Genomic DNA, 27464 nt, shown 5'->3' with positions numbered 1-27464 from the left:
TTGCAACCTACTTTAATAACACAAAGGGTAGATTGAGTTACTTGCCCAGCATCTTTGCGCCTACAGTGAATGGCACAGGACTGAGACTCCTGGAGTGCCCGACTGCAAAGACTCATAAAAGCTATCCATGGATGGTCACACAATCTAGACGAGGGCACGGATCTCAAGCTCCTATTGGGGACACTGTGTTCTGACTGAGGCCTGTGCTTCTCACCATCAACCTCAGGAAAAAATAAATAAAGAACTGTGGAAGCAGTTACACACTAGCCAGGAGTCCCCTAGAATGGGGAACCTTTTTCAGATTTACAATCAGGAATCCGAAGTGTTAGACCTTCGCTACTTTTTCCTCTCCTTTTTTTTTTTTTTTTTTTTAATAATGTCTAACTGTGCAGCCCAGACTGACCTCAACTCGAGGAAATCCTCCAGCCTCAGCCTTCCCGGTACTGGGATTAAAGGCGTGCGCTATCACTCTCTGGGTGCAGGGATGCACGAGGTGAGCATCTTTCTCGAGTCCTCCTACCCTTGGACTTAGAGGGAGGCTAATGCTCTGGAACGTCGAGACCCAGCTAAGCCACCAGCTCAACCCCGGTCGCGCAGGCGCACACCAACACACCGCAAAGGCACGAGAAAAAAACGAGGCGGAGTCCGTCAGTGTACCATCAACCCGGCCAGGAAGGTGCCGCTCTCTCCCGCTGCTGGTCGTCTCGCCTCCTCCATCCCATCCTGCTTTGCGGCTCAGGGGCAAGATGGCTGCTGAGAAGCAGATCCCGGGTGGTGGTAGTGGTGGTGGTGGGAGCGGCGGCGGCGGCGGCGGCGGAGGGAGCGGAGGTGGACGCAGTGCCGGAGGAGACGAGAATAAAGAAAACGAACGCCCTTCAGCCGGATCGAAGGCAAACAAAGAGTTCGGGGATAGCCTGAGTTTGGAGAGTATCCTAGAGCAGTGGCCTAACTCGCAATGACTACGTGTCGATCTGGGGGCTGGGGGCGGGAGAGGCAGCCGGTGCCGGTACCTGGGTTGCGGAGGTCGAGGCCTGCCGTTTCTCTTGCTCTTTACTTTCAGCATTCCCACGTCCATGGTTTGCCTCTTGTCCTGTCTTTCCTCGCAAGCTCCTCGCTTGCCAGAGCTTTTTTTGCAAGTGGTGTGGAGGTATTGGACAGGTTTCCTTCTGTTGCCCCTCAGATGTCCGGTTGGAGGGCTGAGCTGGGATTGACACTCTGCCCACGCTGCAGAGTTCCTAGTTGGTACCGTGAGCCACCCGACTGTGGAGAGGAAACAGCAGCTTTAACATTTCTGCGTAGGGCTGTTGTCGGACAGCTGTTGTATGCTGGATAATAAGACAGCTAGATGCTTTGAAAATGGAGGTCGAGTGCTCTCCGGAAAAGCTTCTTCCCTGTTTTGAATATAAGTTACTTTAGTTTGTTAATATCGTGTGTACAGTTTTTCAAAGTAGGACTGTAAGGCATTTTATCTTGTTGGGCTCTTCGTGAAGTACTGGAGGAATTACTTTTTTTGAGTGTGCGAGTCCCCGTGGGTATGGGTGTAGGCGCGCGCCGGTTCTGTGTGTGCAGGTCAGAGGTCAACATCGACTTTCTAATTCTCTACTTTTACTTTGAGGCTGTAGGCTCCAAGGATCTTTCTCTTGCCATCCCGACTCTGTGAGAGCATGTGCAAGCAACAGTATGGCCTTTTTACGTGGGTTCTGGGGAACTTGCTTACACAGCAAGTCCTTCACCAGCTGAGCAATCTCCCAACCTCAGGAGTCTTTTTCTCGTCTGTATTAGTTTATGTATCATTTGTGTGGTTCCAATAGTAGCATGTGGCTCTTTTGGTTTTATGTGTTATTTTAAATACTTTTACATGTTTTTTATTTTATGTGTGTTTGCCTGCATGTTTGTGTATCACATGTGTGCCTGGTACCCACAAAGGCCTAAAGTACATGTGGATCCCCAGGAACTGGAGTTACAGATGTTAAACACCTCCTTGTGGGTGCTGGGAGTTGAACCTGGATTCCTCTGGAAGAGCAGCAAGTGCTGTTAAGCCCTGAGCCATCTCTCCAGCCAGTTTGTTTCTGAGACAAAGTTTGGCTGTGTAGCCCAGTCTGGCCTTGAACTGCTTCTCGTCCCTGTTCCTTCTGAATGCTAAGATTAGGCCTTTGCTGGAGTCCTTTGTGGCTTTTTGAGATGTGTATCAAATGGAGATGATTCAGAGGAATTTCTGAAATAAAACATGCAGGGTTTTTTTGTTTTGTTTTGTTTTGTTTTTGTTTGGTTTTTTGGTGTAAATTCTCGCGGATTTGTATTTTGCTTTTGCTCTGGTAATATTGTTCTTACTACATGTTAGAATGCCCAGGAAGAAGATAAACTTCGATTTTTTTTTTTAATGGAAATTGGCACATCTTGCTTGACACGTGCTGACCGTAGATTTTGGAAGTGTTAACAGCTGTTGGAAAGTTAAATCTGGCAAGCCCTGGTGGCGTATAGCTGTATAGTTGGCCCCTGGCATTTATAACTGGAGTCTGTTTGAATGAGTGATGTGTGAGGTCCAGGTAAACACCTCAGAGGCAGCATTTAGAACACAGAAGCTTTATTTAATCTGCTGGGTTTGAGACTCCCTACCAGCACTTTCCCCTCCTGGTGTCTGAAATAGTAACAGTTGGGACAGTTCACAAAGTATAAACTTAGCCTTGTCCTTTGATAAGGTGACTATTGGACAGTTACAGAAGGACCCATGGTTAACATCCCTGGGCTCCCGCAGAAGGTCAGTGTGCCTTCAGTGGCAGCGCAGTCCTTGCCCTGCTGGGCTTTCGTCGCTGTGAGCTTTTCCTTGATCCTGGCTCTAGTTCTGCAGGTTATTAAGGAGTCGCAGCAGCAGCATGGCCTACGGCACGGAGACTTCCAGCGGTACAGGTCAGTGTCCTGCACACCGTGGGTGGCGGTAACGGTGGCATTTTCTAATATAGCCGATTTTGTTGGTCTGCTCGCTCTGCTGTGTGGGATGGTTCAGCATTATCCTGCATCTTCAGAAGGCATGTATTCCAAGTGTAAGTTTTCACAAGGGCTAGAGAGACGGCTCGGTGTGAAAAGCACCAGAGGACCTAGGTTTGATTCCCGGCACCCAGGTGGCTCACAGCCATCTGTGGACTCCCAGTCTCAGGGAGTTGAAAGCTTTCATCTGGCCCCTGCCAGCACTCCATGCATGTAGTGTACAGACATACTTTCAGGCAAACACACACAGAAAGAATACAAATAATTTTTTTATGGTTTGAGTGCTTGCTTGCTGAAGTCTGTCTGTCTTTGATTGAGAGTCTCCCTGCAAAGTCACTGTTTTCTTTATTTTATTTTATTTTTTAATAAGTATTTTATAAGAAAGAACTTTGAAATTCTGTGAATGTACATTCTTTTTTTCTTTTTCTTTTTCTTTTTTTTTTTTTTCGGAGCTGGGGACCGAACCCAGGGCCTTGCGCTTGCTAGGCAAGTGCTCTACCACTGAGCCAAATCCCCAACCCCGTAAATGTACATTCTTGTTAGGCAATAGTGTGTCCATGTATATTCTGTAGTGTCCATTGAGTTTATGACTTATACATTAATATTATTTTGGTGCTTAAACTGACTCAGGTTTGGTCAGCAGAAACCCTGTCAGGTTATAACCGACCACAGTCTTCCCTTACTTGACTAGGTATCCTGCAGTCATTTTTTGCATATATTAGAATGTGCCCTGTTCAAGTGCAACTTACTTTTATTGGGATGACGCCCAGGGTCTTTGGGTGTTTGGAGGAACTTTATTACTAAGCTGAATTGCACCTCTTAGTGCCTCTGTTTTAGATATGGCATCTGGGTTAGGTGTTCTGAACTAGCGGCTGTCGTCCACGCTGGCCTCCTGCTTGCTCTCACCTCCTGCCAAGTGCTCGCTTTATAGGTGGGCACCCGCCTGGCTGTGCTTTCGTTGTTTTGTTTTGTTTTGTTCTTTTGAAAGAGTCTTACAACATAGTAATGGCTGGCTTCAGAATTGCTAGTAGCCCAGGCTAGCCTTAAGTTAAGATCTGCTTAAGTTAGCCTGCCACACAGTGGTCGTTCGGGTGTGGCTCCCCGAGCCTGCCAGTCTCAGGTTGGTTGTTTACTTTATGGTCCTGGGGGTTGTGACCAGAACCTTAGACACTTCGGCCAGTGCTCCGCTGTTGTGTGCATCCCTAAGTCTTGCTTTCTTTGAGGCAGCATCTCACAGTTTGGCTTGGGCTGGCTTGCCAAATTGACTCACAGCCACCTGTAGCTCCAGTTCCGGGGCGTCTGATGCTGTCTTCAGGGCAGGTGCCTGAGGAGTATAGAAGAGGTGTTGGGTCCCCTGGAGCTAGAGTTACCACTAGTGGTAGGAACCATCTGGTGAGCTGCTGGGAACTGAACACAGGACCTTTGGAGGAGTAGAAGTCGATCTTAACCACAGAACCATCTCTCCAGTCCCTCCTTTCTTAGTATGTGTTATTTATTTTGTGTTCACATGTGTTTGTGTATGGGTACATACATGCTGAGGCACACTTGTGGAGGTTGAGGGGACAGCTTGCAGAAGACGGTTCTCTCCTTTCACCAGTGTGGGTTCCGAAGATGGACTCAGGTCATCTACATGGTGGCAGATGTCTTTTTCTACTGTGCTTTACCTACTCCCTGGCCCCTATTTGGGCTTTGTTGATGACATCTTAGGAAGAATCAGTAGGGTCAAAGGCCACACGCGTGGAGTAGATTGAGGGAGCAGAGAAGGGGCCGAGGAAGTTCTACTCTATAGAGACAGACAGAGTTCGCCTGTGGGTGTGCATGGACGGAGCACCCGTGTCCTGTCAGAATGAGTCCAGACTCGTGTGATTCAGATCTCATGCACCAGCGTGACCTGTGAATGTCCCGTGAGGAACTGCTCCTTACTGCAGGAAATTCTCAGCTCACTCTCCCCTTGTTTAGGGCTGCCCTTGTTTATTGTCTGTCACATGACTTGTGCATCCCAATTGTTTAATGAGGCGCTGCCTGATGACAGTTGGGAGCAGCTCTACTCCAGGATTTTCTTACACAACAGATTTTCATGAAAATGTGCCTCACTAGGCTGGCAGTTGATAGTAAACATATGCTGATTATTGCTGTCCTTATGCTGGAGACTTGAGCAGCTCTGAACTTGTCTGGAACTGCAACTGCTGCCACTCCACAGCTGTGCACAGCCACACCTTCACAGACTGTCTCTCCTGCAGGCCACACCTCCACAGACTGTCTCTCCTGCAGACCACACCTCCACAGACTGTCTCTCCTCCTGCAAGCCACACCTCCACAGACTGTCTCTCCTCCTGCAAGCCACACCTCCACAGACTGTCTCTTCTACAGGCCACACCTCCACAGAGCACAGAGACTGTCTCTCCTGCAGGCCACACCTCCACAGAGCACAGAGACTGTCTCTCCTGCAGGCCACACCTCCACAGAGCACAGAGACTGTCTCTCCTGCAGGCCACACCTCCACAGAAACCATCTCTCCTGCTCTCTTTTTCTTCTAGCATCAAAGGTTGAACTGTACCCTAGTGTGCTACATAATGTCTATCTGTGCATTAGGCAAAGATTAGTGACACACCCCTTATTTGGTATTTTTCCCAGTCCAAGGCACAGGGCTGGCTCCACCTTTTTTTTTTTTTTTTTTTTTGAGTTCCACATTGCATGAATTTATAAACTATTACAACAATGGAACCAAAAGGGATGGATCTTTTTTGTTAGAGACCCAGAGAGAAGCAAGTATTGTGGACATTTTGATAGATTTCAGATTTAGACTTTACTAATTTATTGATTTGGCTTTTTTGAGACACGTCTCATAGCTCAGGCTGACTGTGTGGACAAGATTTACTTTAAACCCTTGTTCCTCCTGCCTTGATCTCTGAGTGTTGTGTGTGTACCACCATTCCTGGACCTTGTATTTGATACTCTATGTTCTGGAAGCTTTTAAGACTGTGATTCTGGGACTGGAGAGGTGGCTCAGCAGTTAGGAGCACTGACTACTCTTCCAGAGCACTCAAGTTTGAGTCCCATCACCCACATGATGGCTTACAACTCTAACTCCAAGGGATCTGACACCCCTTTTCTGGCCTCTGAGCCTACCAGGCACACAAGTAATGTACAGATATACACATAGACAAAACACTATACACATAAAAATTTTAAGAAAAAAAGGAATCTTTTAAAAAACCCGTGATAATGGGGCAATATTTAAATATTTGAAGCAAGACATGTGGCTCGCACATGTAATCTTAGCACTTGGTAAGTGGAGGCAGGTGGATGGCCTTGAAATTCTAGGTACAGGGGCTGGAGGGATGGCTCAGGGGTTAAGAGCACTGACTGCTCTTCCAGAGGTCCTGAGTTCAATTCCCAGCAACCACATGGTGGCTCACAACCATCTGTAATGGGATCCGATGCCCTCTTCTGGTGTGTCTGAAGACAGCTACAGTGTACTCATAATAAATAAAATAAATAAATCTTAAAAAAAAAAAAAGAAAAGAAATCTGAGGTACAGCCTGGGCGACCTAATAAGTTCCAGGCCTGCTGTGCTGCAGTGTTAGACACTGTCTCAGAAAACCAAGAAGTGGGAAAATGTGGTCATTTTATGTCGTATTAGATGATTCGTGGGTGTGTAGAATTTCATTGTTTTCTGTCCTGGCAGTCACATTGCTGCCCTGTGTTAGTTGTTAGGCAGGTGACATGAACAGTCCTGAGTTTGTCCCTACATTATTATAGAGTATTGTGTCCACAGTACGACAGCTCGGCTCAGTGGGTCTTGTTTTGTATTTCATTGCAGGGGCTACTGTTCTCGAAGACAAAGGCGCCTCCGGAAAACACTCAACTTTAAGATGGGGAACAGACACAAATTCACCGGGAAGAAAGTGACAGAGGAGCTCCTGACTGACAGCAGGTGCAGGCTCTACGTCCATTTTGCTGATCTGGACTGAGCAGTGTCTCTCATGAGCCCCTGAGCAGCTCTGTGGGGGTTGCAGTTCTAGGGGAAGAGATGCCAGGAGCTTGCTCAACAGCTGTGCAGGGGTTGGGGTACAGTTCAGTAGCTGCTGCACCTGCCTCACATATGCAAAAACCTGGCCGTGCTCAACAGCAGCACAGAACATGGATGGGCTAGCGTACACACCAATGCAGGGAAACAGGCAGGAGGACCAAGAATTCGGGAAAGTCCTTGGCTACTTAGTAACTTTGAGGGCAGCATGAGCTCTGTGACGCCCTATCTCAAATTGCTCCCCTCCCTCCAAGAAAGAATCAAGTCTGTGAAGTAATCTGAATTGTGTCTTCAGGAAATCAGTTCCTGGAGCTTCAGTTTGGACCAGATGGTTTTCTTGCTGCCTGTTTGTGTAGATTGTGTTGTGGCTGAAGAGACAGCTTGTTGGGAGAGTGTGTCCATTCAAACGTGTGAACTTGAGTTTGAATCCCTGGCACCACAGTAAACAGCTGGGTGGTGACTGTGCTGACCAGGAAGGTAGAAACAACATTATCCCTGTGGTTTGCTGGTTGGCCAGGCTAGCCAAGGTGGTGAGCTCCAGCTTCACCAAGACATCTGTCTCGAAAAGTAAAGTGGAGATAGACTATGGAGATGTCACCTGGTGTTGACCTCTGGCCTCTAAGCGCATGCATGTGTACATGCACACACAGATGAATACACCCCACATGCATACAAATTAAAAGTGCACATCTTTAATCCCAGGAGGTAGAGACTGGCGGATCACTGTAAGTTCAAGGCCAGCCAAAGCTAAACAGAGAAACCCTGTCTCAAAACAAGAAAAGATTTGTATTGTTTATGTTTTGTTATAAAAGAAGAATGGTAGACTGAGGTCTTCAGAACCTAAAGCATGAGTTCTTTAGAAAAATAATCTTATAGCCAGGGGTGGGGCACATGCCTTTCATCCCAGCACAGGAGATAGAAGCATGAGGTCTTCTGAGTTTGAGGCTAACCTGGTCTACAAAAGGAGTTCCAGACTGGGGCTACACAGGAAACCTTGTCTTTTTTTTTTTTTTTTTTTTTTTTTTTGGTTCTTTTTTTTTTTCGGAGCTGGGGACCGAAAGGAAACCTTGTCTTAACACCACTATCCCACCCCACCTGTACTTCCCGAAAAAAGAACAAGTCTGGTCCAAAGCACAGCCAGGGCTGAGCTCAATGCCGTGCTGGGTAGAGAGGGAGAGGAGGTAGGATCCTGCTCAGAGCTCTGTGTCAGATGCAAAACCAGGGAGCATTTCTAAGCATGTCCACTCACGGAGGGGAGGACTGAGCCAGTCGCACTTGATGAGGAAACTCACACAGAGGACAACTGCCCTTGAAGGGTTTTCGAGGAGGGAGAGCAGCTTGGTGAGTCTAAGGATTGAAGGAACTACAGCTTTGGAGGTTGCCCTGTGTTTGGGAAGCAGGGACTAGCCTGGTATGGGGGGTGCAGTCAAAACGCTAGAAGTCGGGGCTGTGGTGGAAGGAACAGGACAGAGCGGTGAGCCCAGGAGGTCCAGTTAGAATTGCTTTTGATGAAGTTTCTTGGTTATTATTGTGATTTCAGAGTTTGAACCCAGGGCCAGTCTGTCACTTAGCCACTTCGGCCCCGAGATTCTTTATTTTGGTTGGACAGTATTAAAAGGATTAGCTAGCCGGGCCTGGGGAGCGGGACTGTACCTCAGCTGTTGAGGAGGCTAAGGCAGAAGGGACTGCGATTGAGACTTTCTTGGGCAGCAGAGTGAGAAGGCCAGCATGGGCACCACCATTAGGGCTTCTGCCTCAAAAACCAACAAACTCGTGGCTCGGCACCCAGCTCAGTTGTAGAGAGCATTTGCCACTATCCATGAGGCTGGTTCTGAGTTTAATCTCCATTAGAAGAAAGAGGAAAAGGGTTGAGGATTTAGCTCAGTGGTAGAGCGCTTGCTAGGCAAGGCTCTGGGTTCAGTCCCCAGCTCCGAAAAAAAAGAAGGAAAAAGAGGAAAAAAAATATGAGACTGCAGTTTAAAGCCTCCTGAGGACCACGGCAGACATCAGTGCTGACTATCGGGAAGTGCCGCTATGGTTGGTGTTGTGTGTGTTAGCGCAGTGAGGCACAGAGAGATCAGTGTCCCAGTCACTGTAAGTGAAGGCGCAGGTCCTCCAGCGCAGCCTGTAGTGCAGCGGTCCAACACTGCTCAACATAACTGTCTCTCTGAGGTTGTAGTGTTTCTTTGCTTGCCTGCTGTGAGATAGGGTCTCACTCTGTTGCCCAGTCTTTCCTGGAACTTATGGTCCTCCTGCCTTAGCCATGAGAGTGCTAGGGTTAGCAGTGAGTGCCACCATGCCCAACAGAGCATCCTACCATTTAGGCATTTGTCTCTGACTGGGTTCTGCCCCTGGAGTGGCCTAATCTGAAATAGACCCTCTAGTGACTACAACTGTGAGGTATAGCCCTGGACAGTGTCAGAGATGCTGACCTGGGGTCTCTTCTGTGAGGAATCCTGAGGGAGGGACAGAAGGATGGAGAAATGTACCTCAGAATGCACTGGGTCCGGTCCCCGGCCCTTGCTCACTCCCAGCTCTGCTGTAGATACCTGCTGCTGGTTCTGATGGATGCAGAAAGAGCCTGGAGCTACGCCATGCAGCTCAAACAGGAAGCCAACACCGAGCCCCGAAAACGGTTTCACTTGCTGTCTCGCCTTCGAAAAGCCGTGAAGCACGCCGAGGAACTGGAGCGCTTGTGTGAGAGCAGCCGTGTGGATGCTAAGACCAAGCTAGAGGCTCAGGTCACTGCCTTTTCTTTCTTTCTTTCCTTCTTTCTTTCTTTCTTTCTTTCTTTCTTTCTTTCTTTCTTTCTTTCTTTCTTTTTTTTAAAGATTTATTTACTTTATGTATGAGTACACTGTAGCTGACTTCAGACACACCAGAAGGCGGCATCAGATCCCATTACAGATGGTTGTGAGCCACCATGTGGTTGCTGGGAATTGAACTCAGGACCTCTGGGAGAGCAGTCAGCGCTTTTAACCACTGAGCCATCTCTCCAGCCCTGTTTTTAATTATTTTATGTGTGGCTATTTATTTACATGTATGCCTGTGCACAGCATGCGTGATTAGTACTCCTGGAGGTCAGAGGAGAATGTTGGTTCTCAGTCACACTCAGTTGTGGGCTGCCATATAGGAGTGAGGAGTTGAACCTGGGTCCTCTGGAAGAGCAGCCGGTTGTCTTCACTCTAACCACTGAGCCATCTCGCCAGCCCCACGTCTGTTCTTTTTAAACTGGGCCTTCTATGGTCCGGGCTGAACCTCACTCAACCGTCTTGCCAGGCCTAAACAAGTGCGGAGATTATACTCGTGGGAGAGTGCTGGAATCAGAGCCACACTCCCCCCGCCTCAGTTTCTTGAATGCTTGGGATTTTAAGGTGTGTACTGTCATGCCTGGCAGTATTGAAATTTAACAGAAATGCTATTGTGTTTGGGGTGTGGGTGTGGGGTGACATGTTTGTAGAAGGAAACGATTCCAGAGATCAAACTGATGCTCTCACAGTAACACTTGCCTGCTGAGCACCTCCAAGGCCGAGTGTTGAACTTCTGATGCTTATGTGATGGCCTAGAAACCAGTGATGAGGTGAAATGGACACATGTCTGGCATGAGCTGTGACCTGGGTATCCTTTGTTTTGAGTTCTTTCCTGGGAAAAAGTGAACCATAAAAACTATCTATGTATCACACTTTATTATTTTAGTTAGTTTTTCTCTTTAAAAGTCAACTTGATGATGCTGAAGAGGTGGCTCAGTGGTTAGAGAGAGCACTGGCTGCTCTTCCAGAGGCTCTGGGTTCAGTTCTCAGCACCCACACGGCAGATCCCAGCTGTCTGTAACTCTAGGCACAAGTTCAGTACACAGGCATATATGCTGGCAAAACGTCCACATATATTTGGATAAGAAAGAAAAGCCAATCTGACTCCAAAGCAGGGTGGCGCACACCTTTCATCCAGCACTCAGTAGGCAGAGGCAGGTGGAACCCAGAGTTCAAGGCCAGCCTGGTCTTCATGGTGATTTCTAGGCCAGCCAGAGCTGCACGGTAAAAAGCCGAAGGTCTCCAGAAAAGAAAGGGAGTGGAGGTGGTGGGGAAGAGAGAGAGAGAGAGAGAGAGAGAGAGAGAGAGAGAGAGAGAGAGCGCGCGAGCGAGCATGCATGCAAGCCACCACACTCGCTGCAGTAGTTGGAAGCCATCGTGGGCATGGGGCCAGAGCGTGGCGTGCTGAAGCAGCAGTTCTCTGCGGGCTAAGCATGCTGAGTGGTCGAGCACCTCCCTAGTGTACACAGTCTGGGGTCCTTCCACAGCACCCCAACAGCAACAGAAAAGCAAACCTGAAAAGCTCCTTGCTCATTGCTTCCGTCCTTCCGTCTGTCCGTCCCCTCACAGGCCTATACAGCTTACCTCTCGGGGATGCTGCGCTTTGAACACCAGGAGTGGAAAGCTGCCATTGAGGCTTTCAACAGATGCAAGTAAGCTCCAGACAGGACGGCTGCTCCAGCCACAGCCAGTCGGGCTGTAGAACCTGCTACTGCCTTCATGGGAGTTAGGCCGTTTCCCTTCTCCCCTCCTGTCCTTAGAATCTGCCCCTCTGGTGGGCAACAGATACCCTCAAAGGCTGGGCTTTGTTTTTGACCACATGGTCCTTGTGAGTTTCTTTTCTTAAAATATGGCTTCCATGTTTTAAGAATGTCTGGCATGTCTTTGCTTGCAGAACTATCTATGAGAAGCTAGCCAGCGCGTTCACAGAGGAGCAGGCTGTGCTGTACAACCAGCGCGTAGAGGAGATCTCGCCCAACATCCGCTACTGTGCATATAACATTGGTGAGCAGTGCTCCAGGGAGGTGCTTCTCACCTCTCTCGGCTTGCTGGGAGGCTCATGTGACTTGCCCTGTGTCTCAACATCCAACCATGGCCTGAGAGTGTTTGTTTTGGGTTTCACCGTGTAGACAAGAGTGGCCTCACATTCGCAGAGACCCACCTGCCTCTGCCTCCCAAGTGCTAGGATTGAGGGTGCGACCACACACTACAGCTGAGTTAGCCTTAGTTTTAGTGATAGTAACAGTGCAGCTGTCTGACGGGCACTGTGTTACATACCTTCGCGGGTGCGCGCACGCACGTGCGCACAGACACACACACACACACACACACTGATGAAGAGCTGTCTCTGACAGCCGCACTCCAATCCTCAGACCTGGCTGTTTGGCTTCTGTTTGCATCCCTTTACGTTCCACTCCCCGGAGCAGTTGAGCGTCTCCGGCCAATGTGGTCGTACATTTTGGAGGAGTTTCGAGTATACAGTAAGACTAAGTAGAAGATAAGAGGATTTTCATGTTCTCCCTGAGCCCAAACCTGCACAACTTCCCTTCCCATCCTCTCCACAGAGTGGGACTTTTTTCCTTAAAGATGTTGATGTTTGTGTCTATGCGCCGGCCCGTGTTTATGTGTCCCGTGTGCATGCATTGCCTAGGGAGGTCCCCCGGGACCGCCATACCATCCTCTGTGGAGCCACGAATGCTCTCGCTGCTGAGCCGTCTCCAGTCCTATCAGCCCCATGGTAGAGCTGTTGTCCAGTGGGGCCTGTACTAGCCTGCCGTAGTTTCTCAAGGTCCATGGTTAATCTTAGGGCTCAGCTTGGCCTTGAGCTCTTGAGAACTTAGACCAGTGTGAGGCCGTGTACCCGCGCTGTGACCAGTGTTCCCAAGGTTCTCATCTTCAGAGCAGATGGTGCCGAGGGGCTGCTGTGGCATGTTCCACTTCGCTAAAGGGAAGGAACTGTCAGTCTCAACTAAATGGAGGGGTTGTCCAGAGAGCACAAAGCCCTAAACAACTGCCCCCCCCTCTCTCTCTCACAGGGGACCAGTCAGCCATCAATGAACTCATGCAGATGAGACTGAGGTCTGGGGGCACAGAGGGGCTCCTTGCTGAAAAACTTGAGGTAATCTGAAATACACATGTTGCTGTGAAAGGTGACTTGGAAGAGTGTGGCCACCTCTAACCTCTAAACTCCACCATGCAGGCCTTGATCACTCAGACTCGAGCCAAGCAGGCAGCGACCATGAGTGAGGTGGAGTGGAGGGGCAGGACGGTTCCCGTGAAGATCGACAAAGTGAGGATCTTCTTACTGGGACTGGCTGACAATGAAGCCGCCATTGTGCAGGTGAGGAGGGAGGACTCTTGGTATGCTGCTCGCTTCTGTGTGTATTTGAAGGTCATCTTTGTAAAGTCAGGTGTGAAAGAATTACATTTTTTTTCTTTTTTTTTTTTTTTTTCCTCTTTTTTCTTTTTTTTTGGAGCTGGGGACCGAACCCAGGGCCTTGCGCTTGCAGAGCTCTACCACTGAGCTAAATCCCCAACCCCAGGAATTACATTTACAGGGTAGGTTACAGTGACAGTCATGGGGGAAAAGGAGCTTTAAGAGGTGTGGGGGAGGGGCTGGGGATTTAGCTCAGTGGTAGAGTGCTTACCTAGGAAGCGCAAGGCCCTGGGTTCGGTCCCCAGCTCCGAAAAAAAAAAGAACCAAAAAAAAAAGAGGTGTGGGAGAGGGGGTGCAGCTGCTGTCAGGCTGCTGGAGTCTGACCTGCTGTCTCCTCCTCCTTGCCCTCAGGGCCACCCCTCATACCTGGGCCGTTCACAAGAGCCTGGGTGAACCAGAATATCGGGTTCTGTGTGGTTGGCACAGAGTGGTCGTGTAGAGCTGTACTTGAAGCTCCTTACTGACATGGTCACCTGCTTGTAGCTGTGAACAAGCAGATGTAGCCCCAAAGATAGGCATCCAGAGCACTCCTGAGGCCACGGTGAGGCCATTTAGAGTTCCTCCACAGCAGGCGAGGGGCAGCTTTGAAAACAGTGAGGTACACTGGCCTCTCAGGTCAGGAGCTGCCAAAGTCTGGCACCTACTGGAGCCTGCATTGCGACCTGTGTCGGTGACTTCACAGCCACTTCCCACAGGGGCTGCTTTGGGTCGGAAGCAACTTTTTAGCAATTGAAGGATTTACTTCTGTGCCGGCCTGTGCTGCACACTGCTCTGCCACCTTCTTTTCCTTTGCTTCAAGCGGAGAGACAACAGCACCTAAAGTTTGTTCTTCCTAAGCTAGAGGGCTGGAGAGCGAACTCAAGTTCTTTACGTTCATTTATTTTGTGAGTGGGTTCGTACACACAAATGCCTGTGGATTTTTTTGTGACTAAGGGCTGACATCGGGTAGACACTCGTAAAGCAGCTCGGGGGCTGCAAGTACGCTCATGCTAGACACCTCAGAGCAGTCCCTGGCACTGGGAGGAAAAGACAAGACAGGTCACGGTTCAGGGTTTTGATGACAAGGAGAAGAAAAAAAGTAAAGTGACCATATTCCAGTTCTGAGTAAAGAAAAGAAAATCTAGCCAACCACCGTGAGCTCATGACTCAGGAGTGGAACTGTGTTCACAGAAGGAGATGAACACGATGCTTACCATGCGGCTAGAGCAGGTGAGCCTCTCAGGGCCTGCGTGCGGTCTGCTATCGGCCTCACCGCACCCGAAGTGATGGAGCAGCAAGGCAGTCATACTGAAGCCTGGAACTTGCTGAGTAGACCAGGCCGGCCTTAAACTCACAGAGGCCGGCCTGCCTGCCTGCGCCTCCTACCTGTGAGCTGGGGTTAAAGCCTGGGGTGCACACCCGGCTTTCTCCTGCCTCCTCCGCCCCCCTTTTTTTGGGGGCTCTTTGAGACAGGATTTCTCTGTGTAGCAATGGCTGTTCTGGAACTCTCTTTGTAGACCAGTCTGGCCTGGAACTCCCAGAGACCTACCTGTCTCTGCCTCCTGAGTGCTAGGATCAAAGGGTTTTTTTCTATGTTTTTAATTACTATTGAGAATAGATTTTCAAACTAAGAACACTGTCTTAAGTTTTAAATTTTTTTTTTTTTTCCGAGCTGGGGACCGAACCCAGGGCCTTGTGCTTGCTAGGCAAGCGCTCTACCACTGAGCCAAATCCCCAACCCCAAGTTTTAAATTTTTATTTTATTATTTTTTTTTTTTATTTACCACATGTAAGGCCACATGTACACATGTGAAAGTCAGAGGAACTTTGAAGGAGTTAGTTTCTTCCTTCTACCTCATGGTTCCTAGGGATTGAACTCAGGTCTGCAGGCTTGGTGGCAGGTTCCCTCTAACCCTACCAGGGAGGCAGAAACAGGCAGATTTCTGTGAGTTCAAGGCCATCTAGGTCATCAGCCTGGTCTACTTAGCAAGTTCAGGCTTTTGATATGATATTCTGTTTTAAAATAAACAGGTTCAGTCTGTTTTCTGAGTGAATGATTATTTTGAAGCTTTTGTTCAGCCTCCTACTCTGAAAGTGAGGGCTGCAGCCGGACGTCAGTGTTGATGACTCGGGCTTCTCTGCACGTACTGTTCTCTTGGCCTTAAAGTCTTTTTTCCAAGAAGAAAAGGAGCTGCCAACAATAACTTCACAGGAGAGCAGGCTCTGTGGTACGGCTGCTCTGTCTTGTGACATTTCCCAGAGGTTCCCCAACTCCACCAGAGGGCCAGTATTGTATGTGTGAGAGAGTGTGTGCACTCCCACCTGCACTCGAGAGCTCTGGTGTGTGCTAAGCCAGATGTGTGTGTGTGTGTGTGTGTGTGTACTCAAGAGCTTGGGTGTATGTCAATATGTGGCGGTCAGAAGACAACTCTATGTGGTTGGTTTTTTCCTTTTCTCTCTGTGAGTACTGGGGATGACCTCAGGTTATCAGGTTGGCGTTGTGGGGGGTAAGCTCCTTTACCCTTGAGCCATCTTGTCAACCCTACTTAACTTTTTAATCGTGAAATCATATAGGTGTGTCTTCATGCAACATGTAGTGATAGTCTCACCATACTTTCTCACCGTGTAGTCCTAGCTAGCCTAGAATTCTGTGTGGACCAGGCTGGCCTCTGAAGTCTGAGGTCAAAGGGGGCGTGCAGGCAGACCCAGCACGTGCCTCTCCCTTATGAACATGATTTGTGCATGTCTGCCGGGAAGTTGGTCCAGGGTTCTGTATTGAGGGTGAGTACCCTGTGCCCCTGGCCTCGAGCCTTTCACTGCTTATGTGTGGCTGTTCCTCGGCAGAGTGGATGTTAGGAGACACACACAGCTTCTCCTGCACAGACAAACTGGATTCGGGTGCGCCTGGAGCAGTGGGCGGGTAGTTTGTGTCTGTCTTCATTCGGGGACTCCAGTGCTATCCACCCGTGCCTCAGAGATGTGGCTACCTGACTTCAGTGGCTGGTGTCTCAGTTGACAGTGGCCCCTCCGCTGTCCAGGAAGTGCAGTGCCATTTTGGCAGCCCTAGCTGATTTCTTCCCGGTAGGAATCTTCATGACAGAAATACTGAACCGTTTGTCGGAGGTAGAGGAGGGAGGAGTAACGGGGGACGAACGTGCCGTCTTCATTCCTGCTGTCATATGTGCACGTGTGTTTGTTTTTTTTCTTGAAACAGGGTTTTTCTGTAACCCTTACTGCCCTGGAACTTGCTATGTAGACCATGCTGGCCTCGAACTCACAGACATCCTCCTGCCTCTGCCTCCCAAGCACTGGGACTAAAGGTGTGCATCACAGCACCCGGCGTCATCTTACATTCTTTTTTTTTTTTTTTTTTTTTTTCTTTTTTTGTTGTTGTTCTTTTTTCCGGAGCTGGGGACCGAACCCAGGGCCTTGCGCTTCCTAGGCAAGCGCTCTACCACTGAGCTAAATCCCCAACCCCATCATCTTACATTCTTATACTTACTCAGTCCCCGTGGTCACGCGCAGTGGTGCTGGGAGGTTATTTGGGGCGGGCAGCTCCTTTGTGAGATTTTAAACATTTGCGTGCCTGATCATTTATACCCCATTCAGTTCTGGGGGAAACCAGCAAACCTGTCTTTGTTTGTTATATTTATTTATTATTACATCTTAAATGTGCTTTTGTGGGGCTGGGGGAGACGTGCGTGCCACAACACACAGCTGCTGTCAGAGGACAACTGGAGAGAAAAGTCAGTTTCCTCCTTCCACCATGCAAGTCCCAACGATCGAACCCAGCTGAATAGAAAGAATAAGAGCATTTACCCCTCCCCACCCCCATTTTTTTAAAATAACATTTTCATTTTTTTAAAGATTTATTTATTTATGTATATGAGTACACTGTAGCTGTCTTTGTTTCCTTGTGTTCTTTCTTCTGGACCTCTCTCTCCGGCTGGGTGAGACTTGGGTCCTGTCCCCATGATCTCCTGTGGGTGTGGTGGAGAATGCGGCCAGGCATGCCTGTGTGTCTCTTAGTCACACACCACCATCTCCCCAAAATTCCTATCAACCAGTGAGAACAACCCAGGAGTGTCTGTAACGGCTGGAGCCGGTGTGGCGCGGTGTCGTTGCCCTGGCTGGCCTAGGGCACCACTGGGGAAGAAAGTCCGAAGCACACGCACCCTGAGCGTTGGAGTTCCACTGATTCACTGAGACTAGGCAGGCAGGTCGTCACTTCTAGGCACGGCACGGGGACAGGGTCTGGCTGGGCCACAAGGTTTTATTTAGGGAGTGTGCCATTGTGCACCGGCTCTGTAGCAGATGTGGGCTGGGCTGTGCAGTGAGGAGTCCTGCCCCTGCATGTTGAAAGGTGTGTCTGCTTTCGGGCGTCACCTGGGCTTCAGGTTTAGGTTCCAGAGTAAAAGACAGCAGCAAACACACGAAGACTTCCTGTCTGGAGACATTTTGCCCTAGGCAGGAAGACCCATGGCAAGTGCTCAGGTCCTGCTGGTCTCTGAGTCACTCAGCAGCGTGGGCAGCACATGGAAAACAGCCCACCAAGTCCCTCCCTCCCTCAGACCTCTTCTTGGTTGTTGTGGAAAATCTTCATAAATCCTCACTGAGATGTAGAACGTGGGGGAGCGTCGAAGTTTGTCCTCAGCACTCGGGTACCGTGGTGACCTGGGAGGCTTAGTGTTCTGGAATCCTTTGATTTTTAAATTTGAACATTTCCTACCAATAGGAAGGAAGATGGGTCCTTACTTACTGTCCATTGCCAGACAGCACAGCCCCACATCTGAGCAGTGCTGCCGCGGAGCTGAGCCCTTCTGTGGTGACTGTCCAAGTCCTTAGATGGCTTCACGGGGGTTCACCTATCTTACTCTATTTTCCCAGTTCCGCCGAAACCTCAGAGTCTGATTAGGTGATGAAGAGGATTTCTCTGGAGTCCCAGCGGACAGAACAGCACCTCCCGGTTTTTGTTGAATGGAAATCACATAGATGTTTAGTCCCAGCAGCTACATACGCTGTTGCTCACTGCACTGCGGCCTGTCTAGAGCACGGGTGTCTGTGGGACAGCAGGCACTGCTCTGGTGGGAAGTGAGCTGATGGGGCCCTGTTTGCCTTCAAGTTACGGGAGGGAGGCCACGGCCCTGATTTGTTTCCCGGGTGAGTAGGGGACAGGAAAGTCAGGTGGCCTGTGAGTGGAAGTGCCTGTGTGGCATACAGTGGACAGTTTACAGAGATTTAGTAACACTTAAAAAGGAGGAAAAACACAAGAGATCTTCAGACAGCTTCACCCAAGCGCCTTCGCCTCTCACGGGCGTGGGCGGCTGTTCTGGACGGGTTTCTGTGGTTCCTGAGAGGCCAGCTGAAGGGTTTTCTCAGGATGCCTGTTAGCTCTGTGGAAAGTCACACACAACCATGGAGTGCTGACGCTTTCACTTCAGTGGTCGGCAGCGGCACAGGGCCAACTGCTTTTGCCTTTTGTGGCCTCCCTGCTCGGTCGGATTCTTTAGGTCGGTAACAGTTAATGAGTCACTTGGTCATTTATCCAAGCGGTGTAGCAAGGGTAACGCCTAGTACTGTGTGAAGACTGTCACCTCTCGTTAACCATTTCTGCCCAGAAGTTGTTCTCAAAGAGTTGGCCATGTACAACATTGGACCCAGAATGTCTAGAGAAGACAACTTAGTCTTAGGAGAAATATCTTTCTGGTTGGTTATTGATTAGAAATGTGTGTCTCGTGCTTGAATCTTAAAGAAACCAGAAACTGGCTCACATCGTGAAGGTTTGCAGATGAGGCCTCGGAGCCATATGATGCCTGCCTTCCTCAGGGGTTTGGAAGGGCGGTGAGACCTGATGTAGGCTCAGCTGCTGCTCTCGGAGGACCCAGGCTCAGATCCCAGCTCACTATTGGTGGCTCACAGCTCTAGCTCCAGGGGACCCCGCACCCTCTTTTGGCCCCCTGTGGCCCCTACACAGAACTTTTAAAGAATCTTGGGGAAAGGGGTGCATGCACATGGGGGTGGGGGGAGATGGCGTTATGGCCATGCCCTCCTCCGGTCTGCTGCAAACAATCTCTTGCTCCATTTTGCCGCTGTGTAGGCTGAAAGTGAAGAAACGAAGGAGCGTCTGTTCGAGTCGATGCTCAGTGAGTGCCGAGACGCCCTCCAGGCCGTGAGGGAGGAGCTCAAGCCTGATCAGGTCAGCCCATCTCCTGCCCTGGGCTGGGTCCTCCGTCCTCCCACGTCTGTGCTGTCCTGCAGGGTGCTCCCAGGGGTCAGCACTTGGCCTTGGGCTGTTTGTAGATGTGATGAGCTTGTAAGCAGCAGAGGCCTCTGGGCTCTGGTCATTCCCTTGGTCATTCTGCCATCATCCAATGGTCTCAGCTGGATGTGCCCATGAGCACTGCCTTTCCTAATGGTGTTATTACCGAGATCCTTCCAGGCCTCTAGACTGAAAACCTAAGAGCAGCTTTCTACCACACCCTAGTGTCTCCCTCGTGCAGCGTCCCCTGTAGATGATTCCACCTGTTGGTCTTCTGTTGACACAGAACCTAACTATGTAACCCAAGATAGATCCCGGTTCCTGCCCCAGCCTCAGCCTGTGGAGAGTTAGGTCTGCACAAGTTGAAGCCATGACTGGTTCCCGCCATTTTAACTTACACAGAGATGGCTATAAAGAGGGGAGGTGGCGCACACCTGCAATTGTAACACAGAGGCTGGAGGACTGCCGAAACACCCAGAGTCTTTGTACCACGTGCAGTAACATCTCCACGGATGGTGGAGGTCAAGGGTGTGGGTGGCTTAGGGGACTGTCCTCAGCCTCACTCAGGTGTGACGGCACTGGGCACACCAGAGACGGTAGAATTTGGGTCTAAAGCAGTGGGGCTGTGGTCTCGTTGCTTTTTTTGTTTTGTGGTTCTACACATTGAACCCAGAGCTTTGTGCGTGCTAGGCAAGTCTTGTGGGTTATTTTTTTTTTCTTTTTTTTTTCGGAGCTGGGGACCGAACCCAGGGCCTTGCGCTTGCTAGGCAAGCGCTCTACCACTGAGCTAAATCCCCAACCCTATTTTTTTTTTTTAAATGATAGTTTGAGGCAAGATCTCACTAAGTTCCCGGACTGTAATCAAGTTCAGACTCTTTCTTCTTCAGTCTCGCCATAGCAGTGCAGGGGTGCACCTGTGCCTGACAGGACTGTCTGATGTAGGGTTTGGGGCAGGACAGGGAGCAGAGGACTGGGAGCCTCAACCGGCTGTTGTCAGCATTCTGTCGTCAAGGCCAGGTGTTGGCTGTCAGTGGCAACGGGATAATCTTGTCCTTCTGTGAATTGATTTCTGAGGGCATGACAGGCACTTGACAGAATGTGTGACTCTGTGGAGGGAACTTTGTGGCCCATAGTAGTTGATGGTTCCTGAGAGCCAAGGCCAGGAGTTTTTTGGTTTTTTTTTTTTTTTTTTTTTTTTTTTTTTGGGTTGTTGTTGTTGTTGTTGTTGTTGTTTTCGGAGCTGGGGACCGAACCCAGGACCTTGCACTTGCTAGGCAAGTGCTCTACCACTGAGCTAAATCCCCAACCCCAAGGCCAGGAGTTTTATTTTTACCCTTTTTGCTTTTTCAGAAACAGAGAGATTACACCGTCGATGGAGAGTCAGGGAAGGTATCGAATCTCCAGTACCTGCACAGGTGAGTGACTTGGTGGGGGTTTATGTGCATCCACAGTTTGAAGTTTTACTTCTTACATACAGCTGCCTGCACCCATGTGTCCCTGCTGCTCCCAAGGGCCAGAAGAGGGCGCTGGGTCCCCTGGCACTGGAGTTGCAGGTGGTTGTGGGCTGTTGTGTGGGTACTGGGACTCTAACCCTGGTCTTCTGTGAGAGCACCCTGTGCTCTTAACCACCTGTCTGACTCTTGAGCCCTTTTCTTCTTCCTTTCTCTTTGCTTATTCATTTGAGGCAGAGTCTGTCTACATAGCCCTGCTGTCCTAGAATTCACTGTGTAGACCAGGCTGGCTTCAGTCCATCCCATCTGCCCTGCAAGCCTCTGTGTGAGACCAGCATCTACCTGGTGTCTTCCTGTGTGGGCACTGGCTACCCTGCCTGCTGGTGGCTGGTTCTCCCTCTGCATTTGCTGCTGCTGCTGCTGCTACTTGTGCAATAACACAAGGCTCTGTGTCAGTGTGTCCGCTTGACATCACACACACACACACACACACACACACACACACACACACTCCTCCCTAGTCACACTTGATCTCCATTCTTGGGGGTTTGGTATTTGTGGATGTCAAACTGACTGTCAGATGACTCAGGTCCTTGGCATATCGCACAGGGTTGGCCATAGATGTTATCTGTTTAATCAGCCTGAGGAGAAAGAAGCTCCTGGAGAGTTCTGCCTCTAGAGCCCCAGAGTCAGGGTTGAGCTCACCTGACCTGGAGCGGGGCCTCTGAACCCTCACCTCCACTCAGACTGAGGACACGTGGGACGCCATCCCACCGTCAGAGCTGGCTGGGTCAGGGTGTGGCTTTCTGCTCTGTTAAGATGTCCATGTGGAGAGGGCGTCTTTGGGGCAGAGTAATGAGTGAGGAATCAGGTAGTTACTGTGTTTTCATGACTGTTGTAAGTAAACCTGTGCCTGCGTGTGTAATAGGAAAATCTTTTAGGAGCATCTCTCCGTACACACCATGTTTAAACTCAGTTATTTTAACCTTCTTTACGTGTTTACGTCTCTTCTCTCTCAAAACCTAGCTGGTCTTGACTAGTGTAGCTGTGGCCTTCTCCCTTCTCATCCTTGTATGCACTCTTAAAGCAGCCCCTGTGACTAAGTGTGACTGCGGCCACATGGTGACAGCACACTGCCCTGGGTCATGACCCAGCAGCTCACCCATCAGAAGTTGGTTGCTGCTTTCTGAGGACTAGCAGTGTCCTCTGAAACTGGGAGCTTGTGGCTTTGGGGAAGGTGTGAAGGGCCAGACAGCCCTTCTCTGTGATACTCTGCACCCCACCCCCCAGGTCGGTCCCAGGTCACCCCCAGGTCAGCCCCAGGTCAGTCCCAGGTCAGTCTAGCATTCTTTCCTGAGCAAGAGCTTCCTTGTGTAGCCTGAGCCGGTGTGTACGTTGCAGCTACCTGACCTACATCAAGCTGTCCACAGCGATCAGGAGAAATGAGAACATGGCTAAAGGGCTGCACAGGGCTCTGCTGCAGCAGCAGCCGGAAGATGACAGCAAGCGCTCTCCCCGGCCTCAGGACCTCATCCGGCTCTACGACATCATTCTGCAGGTAACCCCCAGGGACCAGAAACGCAGCTCCCCTCTGCCGTGCTGAACACGAAATGATTAGGATATGAAGGGCTTTTGAGAGCCTAGGGTGACAGTAGGTAGGGAGGACAAAGGTCTTGAGGGAATTGACAGCCTAGTGTTCCAGATCAGGCACTTTGAGGTATAAATGCTTGTGCACCTGCAGGCTTTCCCTTGGTGCTTTCCCCATGGAAGATACTCTGCAGGTGCTGGGGCATTCAGAGACCTGAATCCACGCTGTGTCACCTGCTGGTCAGTTAGAACACACACACACACTCATGCACGCGCGCGCACACATATACCCGTTTCAGAGAACCTAAGTTTGGTTCCCAGAGCTCAAGTCAGATGGCTCCCAATCACCTGAACTCCAGCTCATGAGGATCTGAAACCCTTCTCTGGTCTCGCTGAGCACTGTACGTGTGCACACACAAACACACACAAGTAAAAAACATCCTGCAAAGAAAAAGAGATGACACCTGGGTGAGGTGTGGGAGGCAGAGGCAGCCAGCTGGGTCTCTCCACTAGTGAGCTCCAGGTCAGCCAGGGCTACATAATAAAGAGACCCTGTCTCAAAAGGGAAGGGAGGGAGAAAGAAAAATCAGGCAGAGAACAGTTGAGGAAAATACCCAGTTTTGACCTCTGGCCTCCATGTACATATATGCACACGTGTACATACATGTTAGTATATGCATAAACACAAGCTGCCTGTCACCGTCAAGTGAGTGGACCAGCCTGAAGTGCAGGTTCCCGGTCCATGTGGTCCAGGAAGTCCCTGAAGGTTGGTGAGATGGGTTGAGTGGTAAAGCACAGGTGTGATTTGGTGCCGGGAGGGTGGGGACACCGGCAGTCATTTTGACTGTGGACTCCTCTGCCTGTACCTGTTTCTGAAAGGTCTCCTGACAAGATCAGGCTGGGCCTCCTCCTCATGGGTTTTCTTGTTCTATCTGTTGTACAGAATCTGGTGGAATTGCTGCAGCTTCCTGGCTTAGAAGAAGACAGAACCTTCCAGAAAGAGATAGGCCTCAAGACCCTGGTGTTCAAAGCTTACAGGTAACATCCCTTAGGATTAGGGGCTCTGCTCTCAATTCCAGCACTAAGCTTGGTGGCTCCCGCTCCCACAGGTCAATTACAGTTGGCTCTCAGCCCGGCTTGTTTAAAGGGGATCCTCAGCAAAGATGGCGGCCAGGAGCCCCGAGTTCTCCATCTGAGTTTCTTTCTTTTCTTTTCTTTTTTTTTTTAAAGATTTATTTATTTCATGTATGTGAACACACTGTTGCTCTCTTCAGACACACCAGAAAAGGACATCAGATCTCATTACAGATGGTTGTGAGCCACCATGTGGTTGCTGGGAATTGAACTCAGGTCCTCTGGAAGAGCAGTTAGTGCTCTTAACCACTGAGCCACCTCTCCAGCCCTCCATCTGAGTTTCTGATGGACTTCGGGATTAGCCCTATTTTCTGTCTCTTCTTCACTCCAGTACAAGCTCTGAGAGAGCCACACGTTGCAAAGACATTGGCAAAGTGGAGCAGCCAGGTCAGGGAGCTGAACTGAGGTAAACCAAGCACCTCAAATCCTCACACCAAGAGCTGAGTCTTAGTGTGGCTCACTTGAAAGTGACCGCTCACAAGGACACGGGTCTAGGCAGAGGGCAGAGGAGAGTGAGCACGTCGTCTCCTGGTCTCCCTCGGGCGCCCTGTCTTTACTCATGTCCCTCCTGCTATGTCAATGGCAGCACTAAAGCTCTGTTAGCCCTGTAGAATTTTGATGTGTTTTTTTGTTTTTGTTTTTGTTTTTTTTTTTTTTTTGTTTTTGAAAAGCTATGGTTAGAGATGAATAGATAGTTATGGTGTAGCCATGTGAACAGCAATGACTCGGGTTATGTTGGATGTAGTCTGCACTCCTCTCTCACCTGCCTCTCTGCCATCATCCTGGGCAACTGCCTCCTCTGACATCAGCCAGTGAAAAGTGAAAGGCAGTGGCGCTCGTTAGACCTCCAGAGCCATCTGAAATTGCTGGGACACTTGGAAGTTTGCCTGCCGAGCGTTAGGGTGGGGTTTTGCAGGCTGTGATCCAGAGTTGAGAGTCCTGTTTCCAGTTTTAACATTAAGCCTGCCAGCAAGGACAGCCCTGGTGTTGGGTGGCTGTTGCTTTAGCCGGCAACTCTCTCTGTCAGGTGTTTCTTCATCGCTCAGTCCTACGTGCTGGTGAAGAAGTGGAGCGAAGCCCTCGTCCTGTATGACAGAGTTCTCAAATATGCAAGTGAAGTGAGTTCTCATGGGGGAGCCTTCAAGAACAGCCTGAAGGTGAGCTGACCTCTCTGTGTTTCCAGCGCTCATGAGGGGTCAGGGACTGTGAGGGTGCAGTCACTGGCTGGCACTAAGGCAGCCCTTCTCCTCCCTTCGCCCTGAGTCACTGGACTGTAACCCACTCTGCTCTGGGCCTGAGGAGGGCTTAGCTCTGACCGGAAGTCATTCCAACCAGCTCTTGTAGGACACACCCGTAACCCTTGCCCTGAAGAGCTGAGGCTGCAGAATCAGGAGTTTGAAGCTAGTCTAGGCTGTAAAGCAAGCTCAGAATCACAGCAAAGGCCTGTGTGCAGAAATAAGAGTGGGGAAATGCCAGGGCTGTGTGAAGAGAAACAAACCCCACCCACATATTGTCCTCAGATCGGCTACTCACTGGGATCACCTGTGTCCCCATGAGTGCTTCCGACTAGTGTGAGATCTGGGATTGACACTGGGGATTTCACAGCCTGACTCTGCACCCACCTTTGGCCTTGGGGGTGTGGCTGGCCCAGCCTTTACCATCGCCATGGTTCAGGACTCTCATTCGTGAAATGCCAAGTTCAGAGCGGCTGCCCCAGAGTGCTCGTGAAGTTTGAATTAACGGCTGTGTACACTGGGTGTCGGCATTCAGAGCTCAGCAGAGCATTGCTCTCTTAAGCTGTGTCAGCCTTTCCCACGAGAAAGAAGACAGGGTAGCCTTGGTATTGGTTTCTGATGTTTGCAGAAATGGGATCTCCAGGTTGGTCTCAAACTCACTTGTGTGGCTGAGTCTGGCCTTGAACTCTTGGTTCTTTTTGCCCCTATTTCCCAGGGGCTAGGATTAACCACAAGAACCAACATGTGTTGAATTTTTTGTTTTTCTTTTTTATAGTAAAGACATTTGGGTATGTTTTGTTTTTGAGACGGGTTTCTCTGTGTATCCCTGGCTGTCCTAGAACTCTCCTGTGGACCAGGTTAGCCTTGAACCCACAAGAGATCTGCCTGCTTCTGCCTCCTGCGTTGTTTTTTAAGTTTAAAAAAAATATGGTGAAACCCCAGTGGGACCAGTTACCCCGGCCTGCTGGTGAGTGTGTTCTTTGTTACTGCAGGACCTGCCTGATGTGCAAGAGCTCATCACTCAGGTGCGGTCAGAGAAGTGCTCGCTGCAGGCCGCAGCTATCCTGGGTGAGCCCCCTCCCTGCTCTTGGCCGAGTCCCCAGACCCCCTCTGCTACTCTGCTTCCACACCCAGCACCACCGTTTTACTGTAGAAAGCATCTTCTAAGATTGATGTTTCCTAGCCCGTGCCTGCTACACTACACTGGGCACTCAGCCATGCAGAGCAATGTGGAAAACCCAGTCGAACTTCCTTTTTCCTTAGCATCTTCCAAACTCTGCAGCTCCTGTGGGTTGGTCACAGTGGATCCCTGCTGTGTTCCTGCTGCCTAGCTTTACTTGGGATTTAGAGCCCTGATCAACACTGATGAAAAGCCACACCATGGCAAGAGTGTGCAAAGTCCCCATTCTTACTAAATCCCTGTGGAATTTTCAGATGCAAATGAGTCCCATCAAACTGACACGGCCTCCCAAGTCAAGGACAATACGGTAAGGCCAGGCCAGGCTGGCTCTGGGATTTGAGGGGCAAGGGACATTCTGTCCCTGGGTCTAGGCACCCCACTTCCTTTCCTTGCCCAGACACCCTACTCAGTGGCTTGTTGGGGGTGGGGTCCACATCCCCTAAGGAAGGGAAGTGGAGGAAGGTCCCTACAAGCTACTCTTTGCCAGTAATTGATGTAAGACACAGGACTGGAGAGATGGCTCAGCAGTTAAGAGCACTTGTTGCTCTTGTAGGGGACCCAGGTTTGATTTCAAGTACCTACTGTGGCCTTCTGATTGACATTTTGCTCTGTCTTCCAGCCTCTCGTTGAACGGTTTGAGACCTTTTGCCTGGACCCTTCCCTTGTCACCAAGCAGGCCAGCCTCGTGCACTTCCCCCCCGGATTCCAGCCCATCCCCTGCAAGCCTCTGTTCTTTGACCTGGCCCTCAACCACGTGGCCTTCCCACCTCTTGAGGACAAATTGGAGCAGAAGACCAAGAGCGGCCTCACAGGCTACATCAAGGGCATCTTTGGTTTCAGGAGCTAACCAGGCTCTTCCTCAGGGGCAGGGAGGTCCTGACTTGCTCTGCATTGAAACAGACCCAGCAAGTTTCATGGCATTAAATCCAGTTCTGCATTGCCTGGGGCAGAGCTCAGTACCCTCGGCCCTGTGACCATTCATCTTGTGTGTTTGTGACTTACTTTGGTAGCCTGTCATCTTCTGGGCCCAGAGTCAGGGTCTCTGTGTCCCCTGTGCCTCCTGGGGACTGCTGCTGTCCTGCCCTTGTAAGCCATGGCTGGTCACTTTTGGTCAGTACGTGTTCGGGGTCCACACCAGGCCTGGGGGGCTTGGCAGTGTTTGTCATGTGTCCTCAGTCCCAGGGATTTGAAACGACTCCTTGCTGTGAGCGTCCAGAGTCTCCTGAACTTTGTCAGTGACTGAAACATGAGCAGTGTCACCCAGAGCTGTGGTCAGCCTTACCCCTTCTCCGAGAACAAGCAGAGTGCTCTATTTTTAACTATGTTACACTCGTAAATGACGAAACCAAATCTTCTATTAAAAGGCAAAGATGATGGA

The 27464-nt window shown here is 50.0% G+C and overlaps 1 protein-coding gene and 2 long non-coding RNA genes across 5 annotated transcripts; 1 reads left to right on the top strand and 2 right to left on the bottom strand.

Annotated features, from left to right (window-relative positions):
• Positions 1-637: 637 nt before the first annotated feature.
• On the top strand, positions 638-27464 carry Srp68 (signal recognition particle 68). 3 transcript variants are annotated; one of them, NM_001108840.1, is given in 16 exon segments: positions 638-927; positions 2841-2907; positions 6809-6922; positions 9561-9756; positions 11395-11477; positions 11720-11829; positions 12861-12943; positions 13025-13165; positions 19338-19436; positions 20850-20914; positions 22352-22508; positions 23481-23575; positions 24699-24828; positions 25899-25974; positions 26341-26393; positions 26706-27463. In NM_001108840.1, coding segments are annotated over 16 exon segments (1878 nt in total). In that variant the 5' UTR covers positions 638-746; the 3' UTR covers positions 26934-27463.
• On the bottom strand, positions 3442-6491 carry LOC148003188 (uncharacterized). Its single transcript, XR_015632271.1, has 2 exons — positions 5332-6491; positions 3442-5297 (listed from the first exon to the last, which is right to left on the bottom strand). It is a non-coding gene; the product is annotated as an uncharacterized LOC148003188 (long non-coding RNA).
• Positions 17091-17905, bottom strand: LOC120095213 (uncharacterized). Its single transcript, XR_015632267.1, has 2 exons — positions 17814-17905; positions 17091-17703 (listed from the first exon to the last, which is right to left on the bottom strand). It is a non-coding gene; the product is annotated as an uncharacterized LOC120095213 (long non-coding RNA).

The sequence above is a fragment of the Rattus norvegicus genome, chromosome 10 (assembly GCF_021556685.1).
Source record: "Rattus norvegicus strain SHRSP/BbbUtx chromosome 10, alternate assembly SHRSP_T2T, whole genome shotgun sequence".
Lineage (NCBI taxonomy): Eukaryota > Metazoa > Chordata > Mammalia > Rodentia > Muridae > Rattus > Rattus norvegicus.
This window is presented reverse-complemented; position numbering and strand designations above follow the sequence as displayed.

What these genes read in the sequence shown, in the direction of transcription:
- Srp68 (XM_087573492.1), top strand. Translation starts at nt 19,377, where the DNA reads ATGCTCAGTGAGTGCCGAGACGCCCTCCAGGCCGTGAGGGAGGAGCTC. An exon ending in AATCTCCAGTACCTGCACAG is followed by an intron (nt 20,915 to 22,351) that starts GTGAGTGACTTG and finishes TGTACGTTGCAG; the next exon opens with CTACCTGACCTACATCAAGC. An exon ending in CCCAAGTCAAGGACAATACG is followed by an intron (nt 26,394 to 26,705) that starts GTAAGGCCAGGC and finishes TCTGTCTTCCAG; the next exon opens with CCTCTCGTTGAACGGTTTGA.